The 19,716-nt window shown below is 45.5% G+C and overlaps 1 protein-coding gene across 1 annotated transcript in view; it reads left to right on the top strand.

The window, feature by feature from the left end:
* The first annotated feature begins 12,946 nt into the window (after positions 1-12,946).
* Positions 12,947-19,716, top strand: part of LOC144230070 (uncharacterized) — a 12,053-nt gene continuing 5,283 nt past the window's right edge. Inside the window, exons 1-2 of the mRNA XM_077762280.1 lie at positions 12,947-13,180; positions 15,604-15,730. Of these exons, the coding sequence (XP_077618406.1) occupies positions 13,148-13,180; positions 15,604-15,730 (160 nt within the window). The 5' untranslated portion in view covers positions 12,947-13,147. The remainder of the gene's footprint in view (positions 13,181-15,603; positions 15,731-19,716) is intronic.

A 19,716-nucleotide genomic window follows, 5' to 3' on the forward strand; every position in this document is an offset into this window, starting at 1 on the left:
GGCAGCAGGTCTGCACAAGCCTCAGGGACAGGAGACTAATCCTGACTGGCCAGAGGGCAGGGATCTCCGTAAACACCCTCAGGGATGAGTGAAAATATGGCTGGCCTCTCCTTCCTGGTGACTAGGTTGTCAGGCAAACCCACTGGGTTCAGATTGCTTCCTCAGATCCCACCCAGTACTTTAGAAGGACTTCTCCGCCTCTCGTGATCGCCTCTGCGTGATTTAACTCTTTATGCATTCTTTGGGGAATGCAGTAATAGTTGACTGCATTCCCCAAAGATGTATGCCTTCCGTGCATCTCATCCTGGCTCTAGGCTGTCTTACCAGCCCTCCACACGGGATGATTGGGGACGGGGGGAGGGCATGCTGTGGCCATTTTCTGCTTCCCCCTCTCCAGGGGGGACTGGGAGCCAGTGGGACAGGGACTCACCTTGGCAAGCCACCTGTGCAGGCATCCCTCTCCACCCGAAGAACAGACCAAGCAGAGGAGGGCGTCTCCCAGAAAGAGAGGTCTGGTACCTTAGTGTAGGAGCCTGCTGAGACCTTTATTCCATGGACCAATGCATGATTGTGGTCGCATCTCAGAGGATCAGCCCAGAACGGGCCTGCAGGGGGCCACCAGGCTGTGTAGATGGGCAGGAGTGGCACGGGGTCAGAGGAGACACCTGGAGGGAGGCTGCACCCCAGGATGCAATTTTGGAAGGACCTGCTGGGTTGAGTCCCCCTACGTCCTGTGGAGCCCAAGGTCCCCTCGTCGATCCCTAAGGCAACGCGTTTCCTCGAGCCCTGGCCATTCTTGACCCAGGAGGCGCCTGATGGACACAGCCCAGTCGACAGGTGAGTTCTTGATTCTTTCCGCTTGCACAATTGTGACCGCTCTGGTGGCCTCGGGGTGTGAAGTCTGGGTTAAACTCATTGGATTAGGCTGTCCAAGATTATGTTAAGGCAAAACCCCTCAGGTGCAGGTTGATCAACAAATTATGAGTTTGTTTTACTGTCGGGTACAGGGTGTAAGAGCCTCTAGCCTAGGGGTCACAAGCAGATTAAGTTTGGCCACTCGGCGATGACAAAATCCCAAGGCAGAGAACCAAGTGACGGTGAAACAGGATAGGAATCTCTTTCAAGGAGGCCAATACAGGGAACACAGTTTACTAACCTCTCAAAGACTGACTCCAAGGTGATGAAAACATACCCAGGTTTTTATAAGCAAAAGGTGGGGAAAGGTAGGTGGGTACATTGCAGGGAGACAGTGAAAGCTAAGTAGATCATTGTCATGGAGTCACTCCTGGGTGGGGTCTTGCTGTTTTGGGGCACTCTTTATTGCTTGAAGGGGTTGTTTTGGTTCCCATCAGGGAATGCTTTCCATCAACATCTTCCTTCTTAGCCAACAGACAAGCTAGAAAGAACCCAAGGAGGAAGTTTGAGGTCAAAAGGGGAGATGCCCTGGGCCTCTTTCAGTACTAAAAAAAACCATTTTGTACGCGGAAGCTACCTTGGGCCCTCCAGCCAACCTAGTATCTTTAAGATTTAACAAACACCTTTAGCCCACACGATTGATTAAACCTTCTCCTTTCATCTGAAGGTCCAACATTCTCTTGTGGAAAGAACTAGCACTTCTGCATGTCACAAAACAAACCTGAACTTCTAGCACAACCCCTAGGTACCAAGTCACCAGACCCCCTTCACAACCTTCCAACACTGTGAAAACATCTATAGCTACAACTGTCAAGTCTGCATGCAGTCAAGAAATGTTAGGGACCTCTGTACTCCCTTTATTGGTTAACTGCTCTAAATGCCATTAAAACCCCCTGGGTTACACACAAACCTTGGACTTGGCCTTTGCACAAAAGTCCACCTTCTCCTCAGGTGGCCACGCTCTTGAATAAAGCTCATATTCCTTTCCATTGAAAACTTGTCTCTTGAGTATTGGCTTTTGAAGCGATGGGCAGCTGAACTTGGCCTTTGGTAACATAGGAACAGAAATTAACAGACACACAGACACATGATAGGATTTTGGAATGATTGGGGTCCAGAGGTGATGGCCAAGAAATAAATCTTGAGATGACTTTGGTGCAAAGATTTCATTATAGCATGGGGACAGGACTCCCAGGGGCATAAAGAGCTATACTGGCGTAGTGAAGAGTTACTAGGTATATACTATGGACCAGGGGAGGTAAAGTCATGAGGAAGTTTCTAATGAGAGGCGTTATCCATTGCGCCACTGGCACTGTTCTAATGGGGTTTTCATAATCTAAAGACTCAGATTTATGGAGACTCAGCTATTGTCAAGCTAACATTGTTTTTTTTTTTTCTTCAGTGTTTTATTTATTTCTGAAAGAGAGACAGGGTGAGCAGGGGAGAGTCAGAGAGGGAGACAGAATCTGAAGCAGGCTCCAGGCTCTGGGCTAGCTGTCAGCTAACAGCCCGATGCGGGGCTCGAACCCACAAACTCTGAGATCATGACCTGAGCCTAAGTCGGATGCTTAATGCACTGAGCCACCCAGGTGCCCCCAAGCTAACATTGTTTTACCCTTTAGCAGAACATTAAGACAATAGGGAGCTCCTGGAGAAATGTTATACTCTGTATTTGCCTCCAGTATTTGTCAAGAGACTGCTGGTTATAAGGAAATTTAATTTTATCTACCATTTCCTTCTTGCCTTTGTTCCCCACATCACTATGGAGGGGAGGGTGATATTGGAGCTAGAGATTTATGGAAATTAGGCTATTGAGAAGATTGCCTTTTTCTTGTAATTTACTATGATATTTGTAAACTGATGAAGACTCTTATCTTGCATGACTGTGATATCTGTCAGTTAACCATTTATTTTCCCCTTTCCTTTGATCTTGGGTAGCCAGGAGTGCTTGAGGAAGGTCACATATAACCCAATTGGGGCGGGGGGGGAGGGTGTTAGCCTGTACTTTGCCCTCAGCTTGTCCCACACTTTTGATCCTGAAATCTTTAAGGTTGTTGAAGTTGGAAGGTCTCATCTTCTGTAGCTTCTTCCTGCCGAGGAGGGCCATAGATATGTCCCTACCTATGGGTCAACACTGATCACATGGGGAATCTATGGGGGAGTTACAAAAGATGGAGGCAGCTGAATCCAACATGGACAACATGTATTTACCTCCCGAGGAGAAAAGATCATTTGTTGGCTTGAAGTTATTGCAGGGGTGGACTCTGGGCACCAGGCAGAGATACATTGGAGAAAACATAATTAGAATAACAAGAAAGATTAGCCCAAATAAAAGTCCTTTGGTAGTTGACAAAAATCCTCCAGTCCAGGAGGTTAACCAATCACTAAAGGAAAGAGACGGATTGTTTAAAGCACCAGTTTGAGTATTCATGTCAGTTAGAAATCCAGAAATATTTTTTAAAAATAAATTAATTTAAAAAAAATAATAAATCCAGAAATATTTTTGTGGTAATCTGGAATGCACATACAACATTGTTTTTGTGAGAGCACAAATTCCACCTTATGCAGCAGCTAAAACATTTAATCCCATTTTTATTTTGTAGAACTATTTTATGCATTTGAGTTATTTTAGCATTTAATAATATAATGTTATCTTAAGAGTCACTTAAGACCTTATCTGTGTAACAGGTGGTGTTTAGCCAACAGGTACTTACCTGTTTAGTAAGCAATTAGGTAATTAATAAGAGGCATTTTTATAACAAGAATAATATAGGTTAATGGATAGAGCATATTACAAACCCAGTGTCTGCCAGTGCTGCCAATGAGATTTTTTAGATGTCAGGCTTGGAGCATCCTCAGATGGAAGTGGGACCAGGCAGCAAGAATCATATTGGTCTTTCTGGTTTGTAACTCAAATGTTTGTGGTGATCCTTTTGAATGGCCCATTGTAAGGAGGCTAACATTACATTGTTAGTATAAATTGAGGAAAAGAGAATGAAAAAGAAAGGTACAACCATCATAAGAGAAGTTTAAGGCTCACAGGAATGAGAAGGCACATTAGTTTGCTCATTGATTTTTGTTTTGTTTTTAATGCTTATTTTTGAGACAGAGAGAGACAGGGTGTGGGGGTGGGGAGGCGAGAGAGAGGGAGACACAGAATCTGAAAAAGGCTCCAGCCTCTGAGTCATCAGCACAGAACCCAATATGGGGCTCGAACCCACGAACCATGAGATCATGACTTGAGCGAAGTTAGACACTCAACCAACTGAGCCACCCAGGCGCCCCTTTCATTGATTTTTTGTAAAAGGGGTGCAGGTTTTACTTTAGATATAGGAGCCTATGAAGAGTGCTCCTCTAATTTACTGCAATGGGAGTACTCAATATGACCTGGTAGGTGCCCTTCCACTTTGGAGTTAAATCCCCTGCTGTATTAGACTTTCAATCTTTTTATTTTTTTTTTTATTTTTTATTTTATTTTTTTTAATTTATTTCTAGGAGAGAGAGAGAGACAGCATGAGCAGGGGAGGGTCAGAGAGAGAGGGAGATACAGACTCTGAAATAGGCTCCAGGCTCTGAGCCGGCAGTCAGCACAGAGCCCGACGCGGGGCTCGAACCCATGAACCGTGAGATCATGACCTAAGCGAAAGTCGGACGCTTAACCGTCTAAGCCACTCAGGCGCCCCGACTTTCAATCTTTTTAATAAACCAGGTCTTTTGGGTTTAAATGGTTTGGACTTCTAGTAGCTGTCAGATCAGGTTTAGGGAGGATATGGTTTGCATATTTACTTAGAGATTTATGGATTAACCTGGCCTCAAAATGAATAATTTAATAAAACACTATAGTCTTTCTCTATTGGTAGGCTTACAGCGATAAAAGTCTTTACATACAATTGTTGGGGGAATCCTTCCCACTTTTCAGTTGTTTAAATAATCATATGCCCATGGGTTATTATTACCCCCACAGAACATGAAGCAAAAAGATTGTCCATACTTGTGCTATTGTGAAGTTTACCTCAAGTTGTCTAGTTTAGGCAAACAACATTTAAACACAATCAAAACTATAATTTAACATCCATAAAGGTGCATTATTGAAACATAGTTTTTCTCTCTAAAAACCCTCATTTCCAGGGATAGCCAAATCAAGATTAATTGTAGAACAAGTCCAGTTTTAAAAACTTGGCCTACTTATTTACATAAGCTCTGCAAGAACAGCAACTGATCATATTGGTGTTTTAAAGTTTGCTTTGCTGGGGGGCACCTGGGTGGCTCAGTTGGTTAAGAGTCCGACTTCAGCTCAGGTCATGATCTCATGGTTCATGGGTTTGAGCCCTGCGTCGGGCTCTGTGCTGACAGCTAGCTCAGAGCCTGGAGCCTGTTTTAGATTCTGTGTCTCCCTATTTCTCTGACCTTCCCCAACTCACGCTGTCTCTATCTCAGAAATAAATAAAACATTAAACAAAAAAATTTTTAAAAAAATAAAGTTTGCTTTGCTGGAAACTTTTGTAAGGAATCTCCAGATTGAATTTTTAGTAGCTCTCCAGATCAGAAGCCAAGTACTTGCCATCACACATGCCTACAATACTTGTAGAATTGTGCAAATTGCTCCTCATGAGGTCCCCAACATATCCTGACGTTCCTCATGTGCTAGGATGTGACATTCTTTATTCACCTGGTAAGGCTGCTGGGAACTCTGTAAGCAAGGTTTCAGGCTCACATTTCCAAATTTATGGCTCCATGTTTCATAAAGTTCCTTAGAGCTGTATGGTCATATCTGAGTCTATGCATGTCTCTCAAATATGACATTCCAGCCAAAGCCTTGGTAAAATAACCGTTATTCCCAGTGGTGTCCTGTTACAAGATGAACAGTTTCTTATTGAACTTATGCAAATAAGTATGATTGCCATGGAAGAAAGAACACTCACTGAGTTTGTGAATTTCAGAGGGTTTAGGTAGAGAGAAAAGTTCAATACTTTTTGACAAATGAGTATCACATTCCTGTATATCATAGATATCTTAAGAGAAACTTTCCTTACTCTGGAAGAGCAAACATTAGAGATTCCAACAAGAGTCACAAAACTGTAATCTTCCTTAGTTCATTAAGTGCCATGTTACTAATTCTTGTTCAGTTTGAATGTAGCTTTTTCATTCTGGAAATTCTTACCCATTTTAGTTTTAGGTTTTTAAAGATGTCAAATACCTGTGTTTGTCCTAAAAGTCCTTTTTATGAATCTTCTTGAAGATGATATATGTTTTGTGAGAGCATGAGAACAATATAAATGACAAAATCTCAGAAATGGACATTGCTAAAGATCTGATAAGAGTTCATTATGATGCAAGTGAGAAGGAAATTTGGTGACTTCTGTGTCACATAACATAATCAAAATATCAAATGATTACCTTATAACCAAATCATATTGAAACTTTAGGGATTGCATATGTATTTGAGCATTTATATCATTTGCTTGTATACAATATAACCTAAGGTTTACCATTATTTGACAGTGCTTTTTCCAAGTAATTTAACTTACCAAATAAGTTGATTGATCAAAAGGGCTTCATTTACAACTTAACTCCTGGGAAGTTTGTTAAAACCTTAGAAAGTTATAAAATACATCCTAAATAGGATTACAGATCATTACAAATCTAAAATTATTTATTTAACCAAGGTAGCAATAAGCGATTCCAAAGGCTAATACGTAGGTTTATATAGTTGTTAGCAAAACTTCACTGGTTTAACATTGAGAAGTTTTCACTTTAAGTAATCAAAGACCTTATAAAGACAAAACATAAAGCTTTGGTTTTCCTGGCAGACAAAAGAGAAAAACTCATTTGTTTACATTATTCTTATCAAGAGCAGATCAAAAGTCCAAGAAAACTTTGTCTTTTAAAGAAAAGCAGAATTTTTTTTTACAAATAGTTTATTGTCAAGTTGGTTTCCACATAACACCCAGTGCTCATCCCCACAAGTNTAGAGTGAGAAAAGTAGAGAAAGTTCATTACGACGAAGATCCCCCCTGACTCCTAGGTGGTGTTCCACACACAGGATATGTCAGAGGTTCTTAGCGTCATAAAGAACTGAGGCATCCCTCAAATGAAGTCACCATGATCACTGACCCGCCAACCAACGGCCCCTGAAGAAGGGACACCAGCATCCCTCTACCTCCCCATTGCATCCTAGGCTACAAATGGGTGCCAGCATATGGACCAAGTTTGCCTTGCTGAGAAGGCCAAGTAACCACTGTTGTTAACCCGTGGAAAATATTGGGAAAATGTTACATGCAGGAATTACCCAATTTTGTAACTTTAGTAGTTAGTAGAGGACATCGAACAAAAACAGTAAAGACAGGAATCCATCAGATCTAAGCGATGACGTTCCAACACATATAATCTTTACAGCCAACTTTCTAGGAAATGGTCCCTTGTTGGGTTTTAATTCAATTGGGTACTGGTTTTGGCCAGGTCTCAGTGGGGGTCCTGCCACCAGAAGAGGTTAGACCAGGGATGTGGAGGGGATCACGTTAGACTGATGAGGAGGACACTTTACATGGGAGTCTTGAGATTGGCAGCCATCCTGATGACTTGGGTGGCTGTCCTGTGCCCAAGACGTACAACTTTGTAAAAGGACAGGAAAAAGATAGGGAGTCAAGTTTCTGGGTCTTATTACCATTCCGGCCCGGGGACTAACTTCTAGCCAAAAGGCGGGCTTTCTCCTCCACATAGAGTAGCCACACGGGCTAGAGGATGGCAGCCTGAGCAATTGATAAGAAAATGTTCAAATAAGACCATACTCCTCGAAAGGCCCCGAAAATGAGAGTAAAGGAAAAAAGAGAAAGTACTTACCAAGTTTGCATCGAAGCTCGGAGTCCAGTTGAAATTACTTATAGCCCCACACGTTGGGCGCCATATGATGAGTTTTTGGGGTGATCATGGGGTTCGTGGTGTCCAGAGCCAAAGGCCAAGAAAGAATTCTTGAAGTATCAAAACGTGATTTTATCAAAGCACAGGGACAAGACCCATGGGCAGAAAGAGATGCGCTGGGTTTGTGTAGAATGACTGGTTAAATACTTTGGAGTTTGGTTTGTGTTGGGCGGGGGGAGGTTAAAATCAAAAGAGAAATTTCCAAAGAGACTTTCATAAGCTAAAGACTCACAAGCTACTGGAGGCCCAGCTATTGTCATGCTAAGGTTGTTTTTCCCCCTAGCAAAGCATTAACATTAAGACAATAGCGAGTTCCTGGAGAAACATTTTACTTTCCTGGCCTCAAGTATCTGTCAACGGGCTGTAGGTTATAAGGAGATTTGATTTTATCTGCCATTTCCTTTTTGCTTTTGTTCCTCACATCACTATGGAGCAGAGGGTGATGTTGGGGATCCAGGAGACTGAGTCTATAGGTTTCTGGAGATTAGGCTATTGATAAGATTGCTTTTTAAAAAAAATATACTATGATATTTGTAAACTGATGGAGAGTCTATCAGTTTAACCATTTGTTTTCTGTCCTTTCCTTTGTCCCTGGGTAGCCAGGAGTGCCTGAGGAATGTCCCACGTACCCACCTGGTAAGGTGGGGGGGAGTACTGTTAGCCTACTGTACTTCGCCCTCAGCTTGCCCCACACTCCCACGTCACCCTAGCCACCTACATAAACAAACTGAAACCTAATCTCAAGCAAATCTTGTAAATGCTTCTAGGCTAAGAAATTGAAACCTAAGAACACCCAGTCACAAGCAGCTAACTAGGCTTTCCCGAATAAGGCAATTCCTTAAGCTATAGCCAATCATGCAACTTCTCTGCTTTGCTTCCCATTTTTGTATACAAAAGCCTTTCCCCTAAGTTTGGTCTGATGCTGCCGAAATGTATTTGCTGTTTGCTCAAATGCAGTCTTCAAAATTTCAGTGTACACCAAGTTGAACAGGGAGCCAAAGGCAAGCAGAGGGCAAAGCATAAGCCAGCAACCTGCCCCCCCACCCCCAACTCGCTAACCCCATGGGGATATATGTGACGCTCCTCAGGCATTCCTGACTGCCCTAAGCTAACAGAAGGAAACAACAAACGGCTAACTGATAGAGATGATAGTCATGCAGGATGTGAGTATTAATCAGTTTACAACTGTCTAAGTCAATTACAAGAAAAAGGCAATCTTGTCCAGCCTCCAGAAACCCATAGACTCAGGTTCCCAAAGCCCCAACATCATCCTCCTTTCCATAGTGATGGGGACAACATGGCAAGAAGGATTTGGCAAACGCAATTAACTTTCTTTATGATCTGCACCCATTGACAAAGACTTGAGGCAGAGAAAAGCATTCCTACAGGAACTCCTACCATTTTAATGTTAATGTCTTACTGAGGAAAAAACAACCTTAGCTTGACAATAACCAGGCCTCCCTTAACTTATGTGTTTCCTGTAGCCTAGGAAAGTTCTTCCAGAAACCTCCTTTGCCTTTACCTCCCCCACTCTATAGTATATAACTAGTGACTCCTCACAGGCCCGGTGCAGCTTTTTCTGCCCATAGGCCCTGTCCCCATGCTTTCATAAACTCACCTTTTGGCACCAAAGATGTCTTAAGAATTCTTTCTTGGCCATCGGCTCTGGACCCTCACCACCACTCCAAAACCACATCAACTTTATCTTTTAAATTTTTTAAAAATGTTTTTTATTTAACTCTCAGAGAGAGAGAGAGACAGCTTGAGCAGAGGAGGGTCAGAGAAAGAGGGAGACACAGAATCTGAAACAGGCTCCAGGCTCTGAGCTAGCTGTCAGCACAGAGCCAGACGGAGGGCTCGAACCCATGAACCGTGAGATCTTGACTCGAGCTGAAGTCGGATGCTTAATCGACTGAGCCACCCAGGTGCCCCCAACTTTATCTTTTAAAAGAACTAAAAAGATTAAAACCCACATGACTCATCCTTGCTCTTATTAAGAAGGGGTTCCTTGCATAGGGCGCCTGGGTGGCTCAGTCCAGTGGGCATCTGGCTGTTGATTTTGGCTCAGGTCATGGTCTCACGGTTCATGTGTTTGAGACCCAAGTCTGTCAGTGCACAGCCTGCTTGGGATTCTCTTCTCTCTTCCTCTCTCTCTCTGCGACCCCCCCACTCTCTCTCTCTCTCAAAAGAAATAAACTTTAAAAAAAAAAAAAAAAAAGGAGTTCCTCACTGTGCAATGTAATATTACATCCAATCCCCTCTTCTCAGAAAATCACCTCTCCTCTTTTCATCGCATCTGCCACATTCTAACATACAATATAACTTAGCATTTCTGCTTTCAGGTTTCCTGTGTTTTCCCTGAACATAATAAAAGCCACATGACAATGGGACTGCTTGTCTTCTCTCTGCATTTCTCCCACACATCTACCAAAAGTTCCTGAAAACCCAGAATGTGCACAATGCAAATTTGTTAAGACAGTGAATAAACATGACAATTTTTAAGTTGACTTATTCATTTTGAGAGAGACAGAGAGAGTAGCAGGGCAGCGATAGAGAGAGGAAGAAAGAGAATCCCAAGCAGCCTTTGCACTGTCAGTGCAGGGGTTCAGTCTCATGAGCCCTGAAATCATGACCTGAGCTGAAATCAGAAGTCTGACCCTTAACTGACTGATACAGCCAGGTGACCCTAAACATGACATTGCAAGTTCTTTCCCATTTTAACTATTCCAAGTACCTGAAATGTCCTCTTTAGGTCTCTCTCCAAAGTAGTGTGAAAATTAGTAAAGGAAATCTCTTTAAAAATGGAGTCAGGAGGATGAAATGAGGGAGCTCTCATGCTGGTAGGACATAGTCTGCAGCAGGAAGGAATATAATTTTTATTTTGACAAAGCAGGATACGTTCCGAGTAGGAAGTTAGTCTCCTGCCTTTAATAAAAAGCAGGATGGTCTTTCCTTGCCCCCACGAGGACACACTAATAAAAGCATGCAGCCAAGGAATATCTGCCACAGCCTCACCCTGCTGTTCCTCAGTAAACTTTCATTGAAAGCAACACTCCCCAGTCTCCTCCTTACCTCATAAAAACTGACTTTGCCTGCATCTCTTGACACTTCCCTGTGGACACTTGCCTGCTGAAATTCCTCTGATATTCCTAAATAAACTCTGTTTGCTAGTAAAATAACTGGCTATTTATTTTTAAGCTGGACAGTAGTATTTGCTCAATGTCTGCAGGAATGAAAATTCACATTTTGGAGATAAAAGCCTCACAAAGTCCAAGCATATTGGTCTGGCACAGTCACATGCTCTGTTTGATTCTAACCTTTCTCAGACCACACAGAGCCTTCTTCTAAGATTTCTGTGAGTTCCAAGGTTCACTCATTAGACTGTCCAACTTCAGCTTAGGTCATGATCTTGTAGTTCCTTAGTTCCAGCCCCACGTAGCGCTCACTGCTGTCAGAACAGAGCCTGCGTTGGATCCCGTAATGCCCTCTCTATCCCTCACCTGGTTGTGCCCTCAAAAATAAACATCTAAAAAATAAAATAAAAGTTCTGTTTTTGGTCTTTACTGATGTGCCGGGAGATGGAATGTGGGTTTGCCCATAGGTATGTCTGCCACTGTCTTTAAACCAATAGATAAATGTTATGAACTGCTTTCTGAAATGGGCACTTCATTGGGGCGCCTGAGTGGCTTAGTCGGTTAAGCGTCCGACTTAGGTCATGATCTCGCGGTTCGTGGGTTCGAGCCCCGCATCNATATATATATATATATATACATATATATATTTTGAAATGGGCACTTCACATCTGATTTTCTAGATAATTTCAATTCCTACTGCCAGTGCCTGAAGAAATGAGATTCACTTCCCAGCAAGGAGATGAGATCATTAGTTTCTGATTCTCCATTTGCACACTCACTCCAACTAAAATGGCAACTTGTGTTCGGTACCAAAACTACCAACAATTAAGTTGCTCTCTGTTTGAGATTGATGTCAAACTCCTATAAGGAATTGAGTATATCTGAGAACATGGAGTAAGAAATATATGGATAAAAGTGTTCCTAAATAGATGGGAACAATCACTATACAGGTAAATGAAGGGTTTTGTGGAACCAGACGCTGACCTCCTCATTGTCCACTTAATTCAGGGTGGCCTGCAGTTCATCTTCCTTCTTTCCTGTCACAGACCTGGATGGGGTGTGACAAAGGAAACCAGAGACCCCAGATGGAGTCACTTCTGCTAGGTCATTTCACCAAACCTGGGCATAATACCTAAACTCGTTGTACCCCCAGAAACTGTTTCCACTGGTAAGTGAAGAATTTTGTGGTCAGCACCAAAAAGGTAATTAGCCACATGAATGTGTCCTCTCCATCGCCCAAAGAAAGACAAGGTATTCTTCTAATAAGACCCACTTGTCCCCCCAATTAAGTTGACCTCAAAAGACATAATCATTTATTGTTTATGATGGTTTTGTCCGACCTTTAAACACCTTTTCCTTTCTATAGCCCTGTGGAGCTTCCCTCTACTTGCTAGATGTGATGCTGCCCAATTCACAAATCAATGAATAAAGGCAAAAGACCCTTAAAATGCACTGGGCTGAATTTATGTTGTTAAAAGGAACTTTTCTATTGTTCCTAACCGATTACAAAACTGACTCTAAGGCTTCAGGCTGCAAGCGTTTGAAGAGCTTGCTAGACTCCTCAGCTGAGGAGCTACGCACAGACTCCTTTGATTTCTGAAGTTCTGTACAAGGTTGAATGATGTGTCATTTACCTCAGGAAGAGGATTTGGGAACACTTAAAATAATCTCCTTTGGAAGCTGATTGAGCTTCACGGAGTGTGAAATCAGGGTTCTTCTCTGTCTTTAACAAGGTACAAAACAGTTCCCCATGCGTAGGACCAGCAGTTCCCAGCGGCTCTCTAAGCGCCTAGCGTCCAAAGCTCCAGGATGCAGAACGCATTTATGGTGGCGGCGAGTGCGCCGGGGAACTACCGTACCCGGAAGAGTCTGGACAGAGGACATAACAAGGAGCCAATGAGAGAACAGGGTGAGGGATTTCAGGCGTGCGCAGCCGCTGGGGGCGGGACTTCCTGCTCCACCGCCTCGGACGACTTTTGGCTTTTCCTTAGATCTGTCCACCCTCTAAGGTTCGGGATCGGAGTTTCCGAGTTGAAGTGACAAACTGAGAAAGCACGAGGGGAGGCGACATCCCCGCCACATAGACTGGGGGTCGCGACTCGCTGACGCTCCTGGGCTGTTCAGCGCTGGGGCCGGAACGGGACCGCGGGCCGCAGTGTCGGTTTTCCCACACGAGTCCGATGGCAGCGGCCGCGCCCAGGGACCCGGCTCAGGTACAAGCCCGGCCCCCAGGCCTTCCCCGCCCTTCTCCCACCTAGACGGTCGAGGCCCCAGTGCCCTGCGCCTGCTCGCATCCCTGCGGCCCGGGTCGCGGTGTCGGGGACGGGAAGGGACTCGGGCGGGGACCCCATGTCTGAGCGCCAGCGTGAGGGGTGCGGGAGCGGGCTGCAGGGGAGGGGCCGGCTGGTATAGGGGCTGCAGGGGAGGGGCCGGCGCCACCAGCAGGGTCCAGCAGGTCTCCGTCCTTTCAGCGAACACAAGGTGCAGCGGCGCCAGTGAGGCCTGTCACCTGGCTGCCTGACCGGTCCGTCCATTCTGGCGGCAGTGACGGCGGTGTAACCCAGGTGTAAATAGGCTTCGTCTGGCTGCGGAGAGGACACACTGCGGGGGGAGCGAGGGGACAGGGAGCGCGGGAGGAGGTGCCTGCACGGCTGTATGTTTTCGTTGATGGACCAGAATGGCCACCGTGGATGTCAGAGAAGCGATTGAATTTTGGCTCCGTGGGTGAGAAGGGCCAAGCCAAATTTGGGGCGTCGCAGGTGACGAGGGAAAGGGAGGAGTCCCGGAATACAGGAGGCCTTTTGATCCTTTAACTTTAAGGCATAAACGGCCACTTAATTGACGCGCAAAAACGAGTTTTTTGGGAATGAAAGAGAACTGCAATCTGCAAACAAACGAGCTGAGGCTGAACAGTAGGCCAGTGTGGAGGACACAGAGAGGTAGGCTTTTGTAAAGGGGAAGGGGCTAAGCTGGGAAGGCTGTTAAAAACTACAAACAAGTCCATGAGAGTAAATGGGAAGTCAGAGTATGGCGGCTTCCCATCGGCTGAGCTGTTGGGTGGGATGGTCCGGAAAGCTGGTCTGTTCCCCTCTGGACAAGTAAAGTAGCTTCCCCATCGAAGGCCGAGTGTCTCTTCCTGTTGGGTCTGCATTGCTCATGGCGGCGGGGGGTGAGAGCTCCCCCAGCTGCGTCCTCCCAGCCCCACTGTAGTGAGGTTTTCGTCATTCATTTTCACAGGTCTTAGTAGCTGAAGGGATGGAAGCTCCCATCAGCGGGATGGAAGGTGGCAGGCTGATCGTCCGTGGAGATCCCCTAAGTTGTTTCGAGACCTCGTTAGAGCTTAGTGTTCGAAGGAGCGTGAGTTGTGGCATCAAGAGGGCAGCTGGACAGGACATATCGGGGAGCCGGGGGAGCGTTTCAGGATGGAGACCTTGAAAAGCGATGGCTGTTGTGTGGCCCGGGGTGGAGGTTTGGGTCACGTTGAGGAAGGGAGGCAGAGTGTCGCGGCACTGGTATTAGTAGGTCAGAGGGCCTTTGGGAATCGCGCTGAAGCGTGGTTCTCTGGCTCAGCACCTGGTTGGGTTGCTGGGCCGTGCGGGCACAGGTGGAGGAGAGAGCGTGATCTGGCAGATAGATGGGTCAGGCTTCCGTGGGATGATGGCACAAGAGAGGCTGAGGTCACCCAGGAGTAACTGAGACAAGGTGAGAGCGAGACCGGGCTGCTCTTTATTCAGAGGTGTAGGGCTTCCCAGAATTTTGTGGTGGGTTTTTATGGTGTCGGGGCCGTTTCAAAGTCTTGCTGGTGGATAAGGTCTGGGGCAGGTGTGGTCATTTGTGCGTCTCTGTGCCTGCCAGGGAGCCCCTTAGGGCTGGGGTTTCCACAAAGGTTCAGTGCAGAGGGGAGGGTTGGGACCGTTGAAGGAACAGCATGGGCAACACAGAAGTATTAGAGGGACTGTGAGCCTCTGAAGTTGACATGTGTCTGTGGGTGTGCGTCCCTGAGGCCAGGATCCCAGGCAGGCGAGGGGCCCTTCTCAGCAGCGTTTGAGACTTTCCCTCAGTTGGGATCCATGAGAGTGGTGGGGTTGTAGTGGAACCTGTTTGAATTTGTCACACATCCTTTGGATGTCATGTGACAGGTACAAGTGTGCGTCCAGGGGGCATCCTTTGGTGTGGGGCAGGGAGCTGTGGGGGCGCAGCTGTGGGGTCTGAAGGTGTGAGGGAGATGCAGACCGCAGTCCTGCTCACGTGGAGAGGGAGTGTGAGTGTGAGCTTAGGGCCTCAGGGCCCTGGTATTGAAGACTGACTGGTCCAGGTGGGTCTGTAATTGGCTGTGTTTGAGGCCACATTCTGGGAGACTCCACCAGAATTTCCAGGCAGAAAGGGTGGCACTTGCAGGCCAACCCCGGACCGCAGATTGCCTCTGTGCCCCAGCCCTGCCTCTTACTGCTGTGGATTGAGCACAGCGATTGGTGGGAAGGTGAGGAGACAGTGGCTTCAGTGGCACCAGGACCTGGTATTTAGTCTGAGGTAGGATCTGGGGTGTCTGGGGGAGAATGGGGTGTATGTGTGAGGGGTTGGATTGTGGGTTCTCAGAGAGAGAACGTTCATGGTTTCATCTGTCCCTTTCTGACAGGGTGATGTGACCTTTGAGGACATTGCCATCTACTTCTCCTCCAAGGAATGGAGCCTTCTGGATGAGGCTCAGAGACGGCTGTACTATGATGTGATGCTGGAGAACTTTACACTTATATCCTCCCTGGGTAAGGCCCTCCCCCTCCCCAGTGACCTGGACTGGGCCCTGTATTCTCATTTACCTCCCCTTCCCTCTATGCACTTCCTCCTGCCATTCCCAGGCGATGGCTTTTCATTCTCAGGTGTGGACGGTGGGCCTTGCTTGCTTCGCCAGCTTCCTTCCTGGCTGCATTTGCTGGTAGGGCTGCGTTGTTGGCCTGCCCTCTGTCTCTGCCCTTGCAGCCCAGTGCCCTCTGTCCGAACCCTCATAGGGTAAGATTCGAGTTTGGTAGTCAGTAATTGAGGTGGATGGATTGCACCTTGCTTGCCCTCTCCCTGGGTGGGTCAGTGTGTCCCGATCTATGCCATTTCTGTGGCCCAGGTTTTGATCTCTTCCCTTTGGTGACATTTTCTTGTGCCTGCCTATGCTGGAAAATGCAGGCATTAGCTTGATCAGTACTTCAGTGGACTATGGGCTACTTCTCAAGACTATTTTGTGTGGTTTTTCTTATAGTGTTTACATTTCTTCTTCTGCCTGCCCTTCTCCATTCAACACTGTTGAGGTTTGATTGACAAATAAAATTATACTATTGCAAGTATATTATTATTTTTTAATTTTTTTAATGTCCTTATTTCTGAGAGAGACAGTGTGCCACCCAGGCACCCCTGCAAGTATAAGATAAATTGATATACTTAAACATTATGAAATTATTACCAAAATGAAGGTGGTCAATGCAGTGATTACTTGACATAATTACCTTTTTCAGGCTGGTGGTGAGAAAGCTTGTCTATTCTCAGCAAATTTTAAGTTATAGTACAGTATTGACATGTGTAGTCAACATGGTATCATTTAAATCCTCAAACTTACTCATCTTTTAAATGAAAGTGTGTACCCATAACCATCATCTCCCCATTTCCCCCAGTCCTGAGCTTCTGGCAATCTACTTTCTGTCTCTGAGTTCGAATATTTTGAAAGACTATCCAAATAAAATACCATGCAGTATTTGTCTTGTCCTGTGTGGTTTATTTCACTTAGAGTAAGCTTTTCGTGTTCATCTGTGTTGTGTTAAGTGCCCATTTTGCCTTCTTTTTTTATGGCTGAATATTCCTGCACTTGTGTGTGTACTAAGTGTTGTCACTTACCCACTCATGCATACTTAATCATGTTTCCCTGTATATACTGTTGTGAATAATAGTGCAGTGGATGTGGGTGTGAAGACACTTTGTGTAGATTCTGATTTTGTTTCCTAGGGATACATACCTAGAAATGGAAGTGGTGGGCCATATGGTAGCTCGATTCTAAATTTTTGGTGTGAGTCCTTCCTATTATTTTCCATACTGACTTCCTTGATTTACATTCCCATCAACAGGGTTCAGGGGTTCTTTTTCCTCGACATCGTTACGAACGTGTCACCTCTTGTGTTTTTGGTAATAGCCATTTTAACAAGTATAAGGTGATACCTTGTGGGAGTTTTTTGTTTTGCTTTGTTTTTGATAGAGAGTGATAGAGATAGCACATATAAGCAAGGGGGAAAAAATCTTCTGCAGGCTCCACACTGAGTGTTGAGCAGAAATCAAGAGTATGCATAAAACAACTGAGCCCCCCAGGCACCCCATATAGCTTATTATTTTGATTTGCATTTCCTGATGATTAGTGCTCTGAGCCCTTATTGGCCAATTGTCTCCTTTTCTCTGTCTTCTGCTTCTACTTTTCAACTTATTATAATCCTACTTGTTTCTTTTTGATTTTCTTGTGTGTGTTTTTGATGTCATATCAAAAAAAAAATTGGCAGCAGTGAAGTTAAGGAGACTTTTCCTAGATTTTTTTCTAAGAGTTTTAGAGTTTGATGTCATATGTTGAAATTTTTAATTAATTGCAAGTTTATTTCCATGAGTGCCATAAGATGGAGATCCTGTACATTATTTTTTTCATTTGGATATTCAGATTTCACAACAACAATAACAATTTATTTTTTCTGCAGAGTACTCTTGGCAAAATTGCCAAAAATCAGTTAGTTATATGTATAGTTTGACCTTTGAGCTCTTTATTCTGTTGCACTGGACTATTTTTATGCCAGTGCCATATTGTTCTGATTACTCTAGCTTTGTAATTTTGTTTGAAATCAGAAATGTGCTGCCTTCAGTTCTGATTTTTGTTTTCAAGATTTCTTTGCTTCCTGATTTAGGAGATCAGTGACATGGTTGCCAGTGTCCTCTGTGGAGCAGGCAGCAGAAATCTTTGCAGAGCAGGGAGCGCAGTAGCACCCACCTGGTGGCTGATAAAGATGCCCCAGCCTCTATTTCCATTTTTTTTTTTTTTAATTTTTTTTAATGTTTTATTTATTTCTAGGAGAGAGAGAGACAGCGTCAGCAGGGGAGGGTCAGAGAGAGAGGGAGTCACAGACTGAAACAGGCTCCAGGCTCTGAGCTGGCAGTCAGCACAGAGCCCGACGCGGGGCTCGAACCCACGAACCGCGAGATCATGACCTAAGCGAAAGTCGGACGCTTAACCGACTAAGCCACCCAGGCGCCCCTCTATTTCCATTTTTTAAAAATTTTTAATGTTTTATTTATTTCTACAGTGTGAGCATGGGAGGGTCAAAGAGAGAGGGAGACATAATCTGAAACAGGCTCCAGGCGCTGAGCTAGTTGTCAACACAGAGCCCAACACAGGGCTCGAACCCATGGACTATGAGATCATGACCTAAGCCGAAGTCAGACGCTTAACAGACTGAGCCACCCAGGCACCCCTAGCCCCTATTTCCTACCCCTCCCCACATGTCTCTGCTAATACCATCTCCAGTCATCCTTTCTGTGTGCTTGTGCTCTGTTTTATGCTTCACTGTGTGTTAGACAGTCTTGATTAGACTCTTGAGCCCTCCGAGGCTACCGTCATTCATGGATAGCTGTGGAATTGCTTTTTGTTGGGGTGAGGTGGGATCCTGTATTCTACCATCCTGCAGACATCAGTCACATAGAATGCTTTTCTGAGTCTGTGGTGTGCTGAGTAGCCCTGGGACACTCCTGGCCGTCCACGTGGCCAGCTTTCTTCAGTATTTCTACCCTCCCTGTGTCCTGTCGTTGCTCGGCTGCAGCTTACAGGGAAGAGTCCATTGTGCAGCAGAGGATGCACACACGATCCCGAATGACCAGATGAGCTCACGGCAGCTGGGGAGGTGTGATAGCAGGACTGTGTTCAGATTACACGAGGCACCTTTGTTCAACTGGAGTTTGGTGCCATTGCCAACAGCCACACCTCGTTCCTGTCTTCTTCACTGTTGACAGTTTTGGACTTGTGGGTTCTACTCTGCTGGTAGTCCTGTGACTTCCGCGCAGGGGTGATTGCTGTCTCGGGCCTCCACATCTTACCCATTTCTCTCACTGCCCTTCCTGCGTTCTCCAACATTCACCTCTGCCCATTTGCCGGGAAATGTTCCTGTGTCCTTAAACTGACCTTGAACAACCACAGATTTCTTGTGATTGGATTTTTCAGCAGCCTCCTCCTCAGCTAAATATCAGTAGCAGAAAAAACCTCGTGGATGCTTTGGGCAGAGAAACAGGCTGTGGACCCAGGCTCTCTTCCTTGCACCAAACCCCAGTTTTCTGTCCTTCCAGTGAGCTGTCAACAGTGCTTTGACCTCAGGGCCCAGTAACGCAGAGCGGGCACTACTCCACCTGAATTGCAACTCCCATGTCTGGTAAAGCATCTAATGAACTCGTGCGTACACGAGACAGGTGCTTATGTGTGATGGGCTTACCCCCTCACGTTAGTCACCATGTATTTCATCAGAGTTTCTTTGCGTTCAGGTTGCTGCTGTGGAGCAGAGGATGCGGACTCACCCCTTGAACAGAGCGTTTCCGTAGGTGTGTCACAGGCCAGCGTGTCCAAGGCAGCTCTGTCTTCCCGGAAGAGCCACCCCTGTGAGATGTGTGGTCCGGTCTTGAGAGACATTTTCCACTTGGCTGAGCACCAGGGAAAACCAAGCAGCCAGAAACTGTTGAGGTGTGGGGCATG

Source organism: Crocuta crocuta, unplaced genomic scaffold (assembly GCF_008692635.1).
Source record: "Crocuta crocuta isolate KB4526 unplaced genomic scaffold, BGI_CrCroc_1.0 scaffold370, whole genome shotgun sequence".
Lineage (NCBI taxonomy): Eukaryota > Metazoa > Chordata > Mammalia > Carnivora > Hyaenidae > Crocuta > Crocuta crocuta.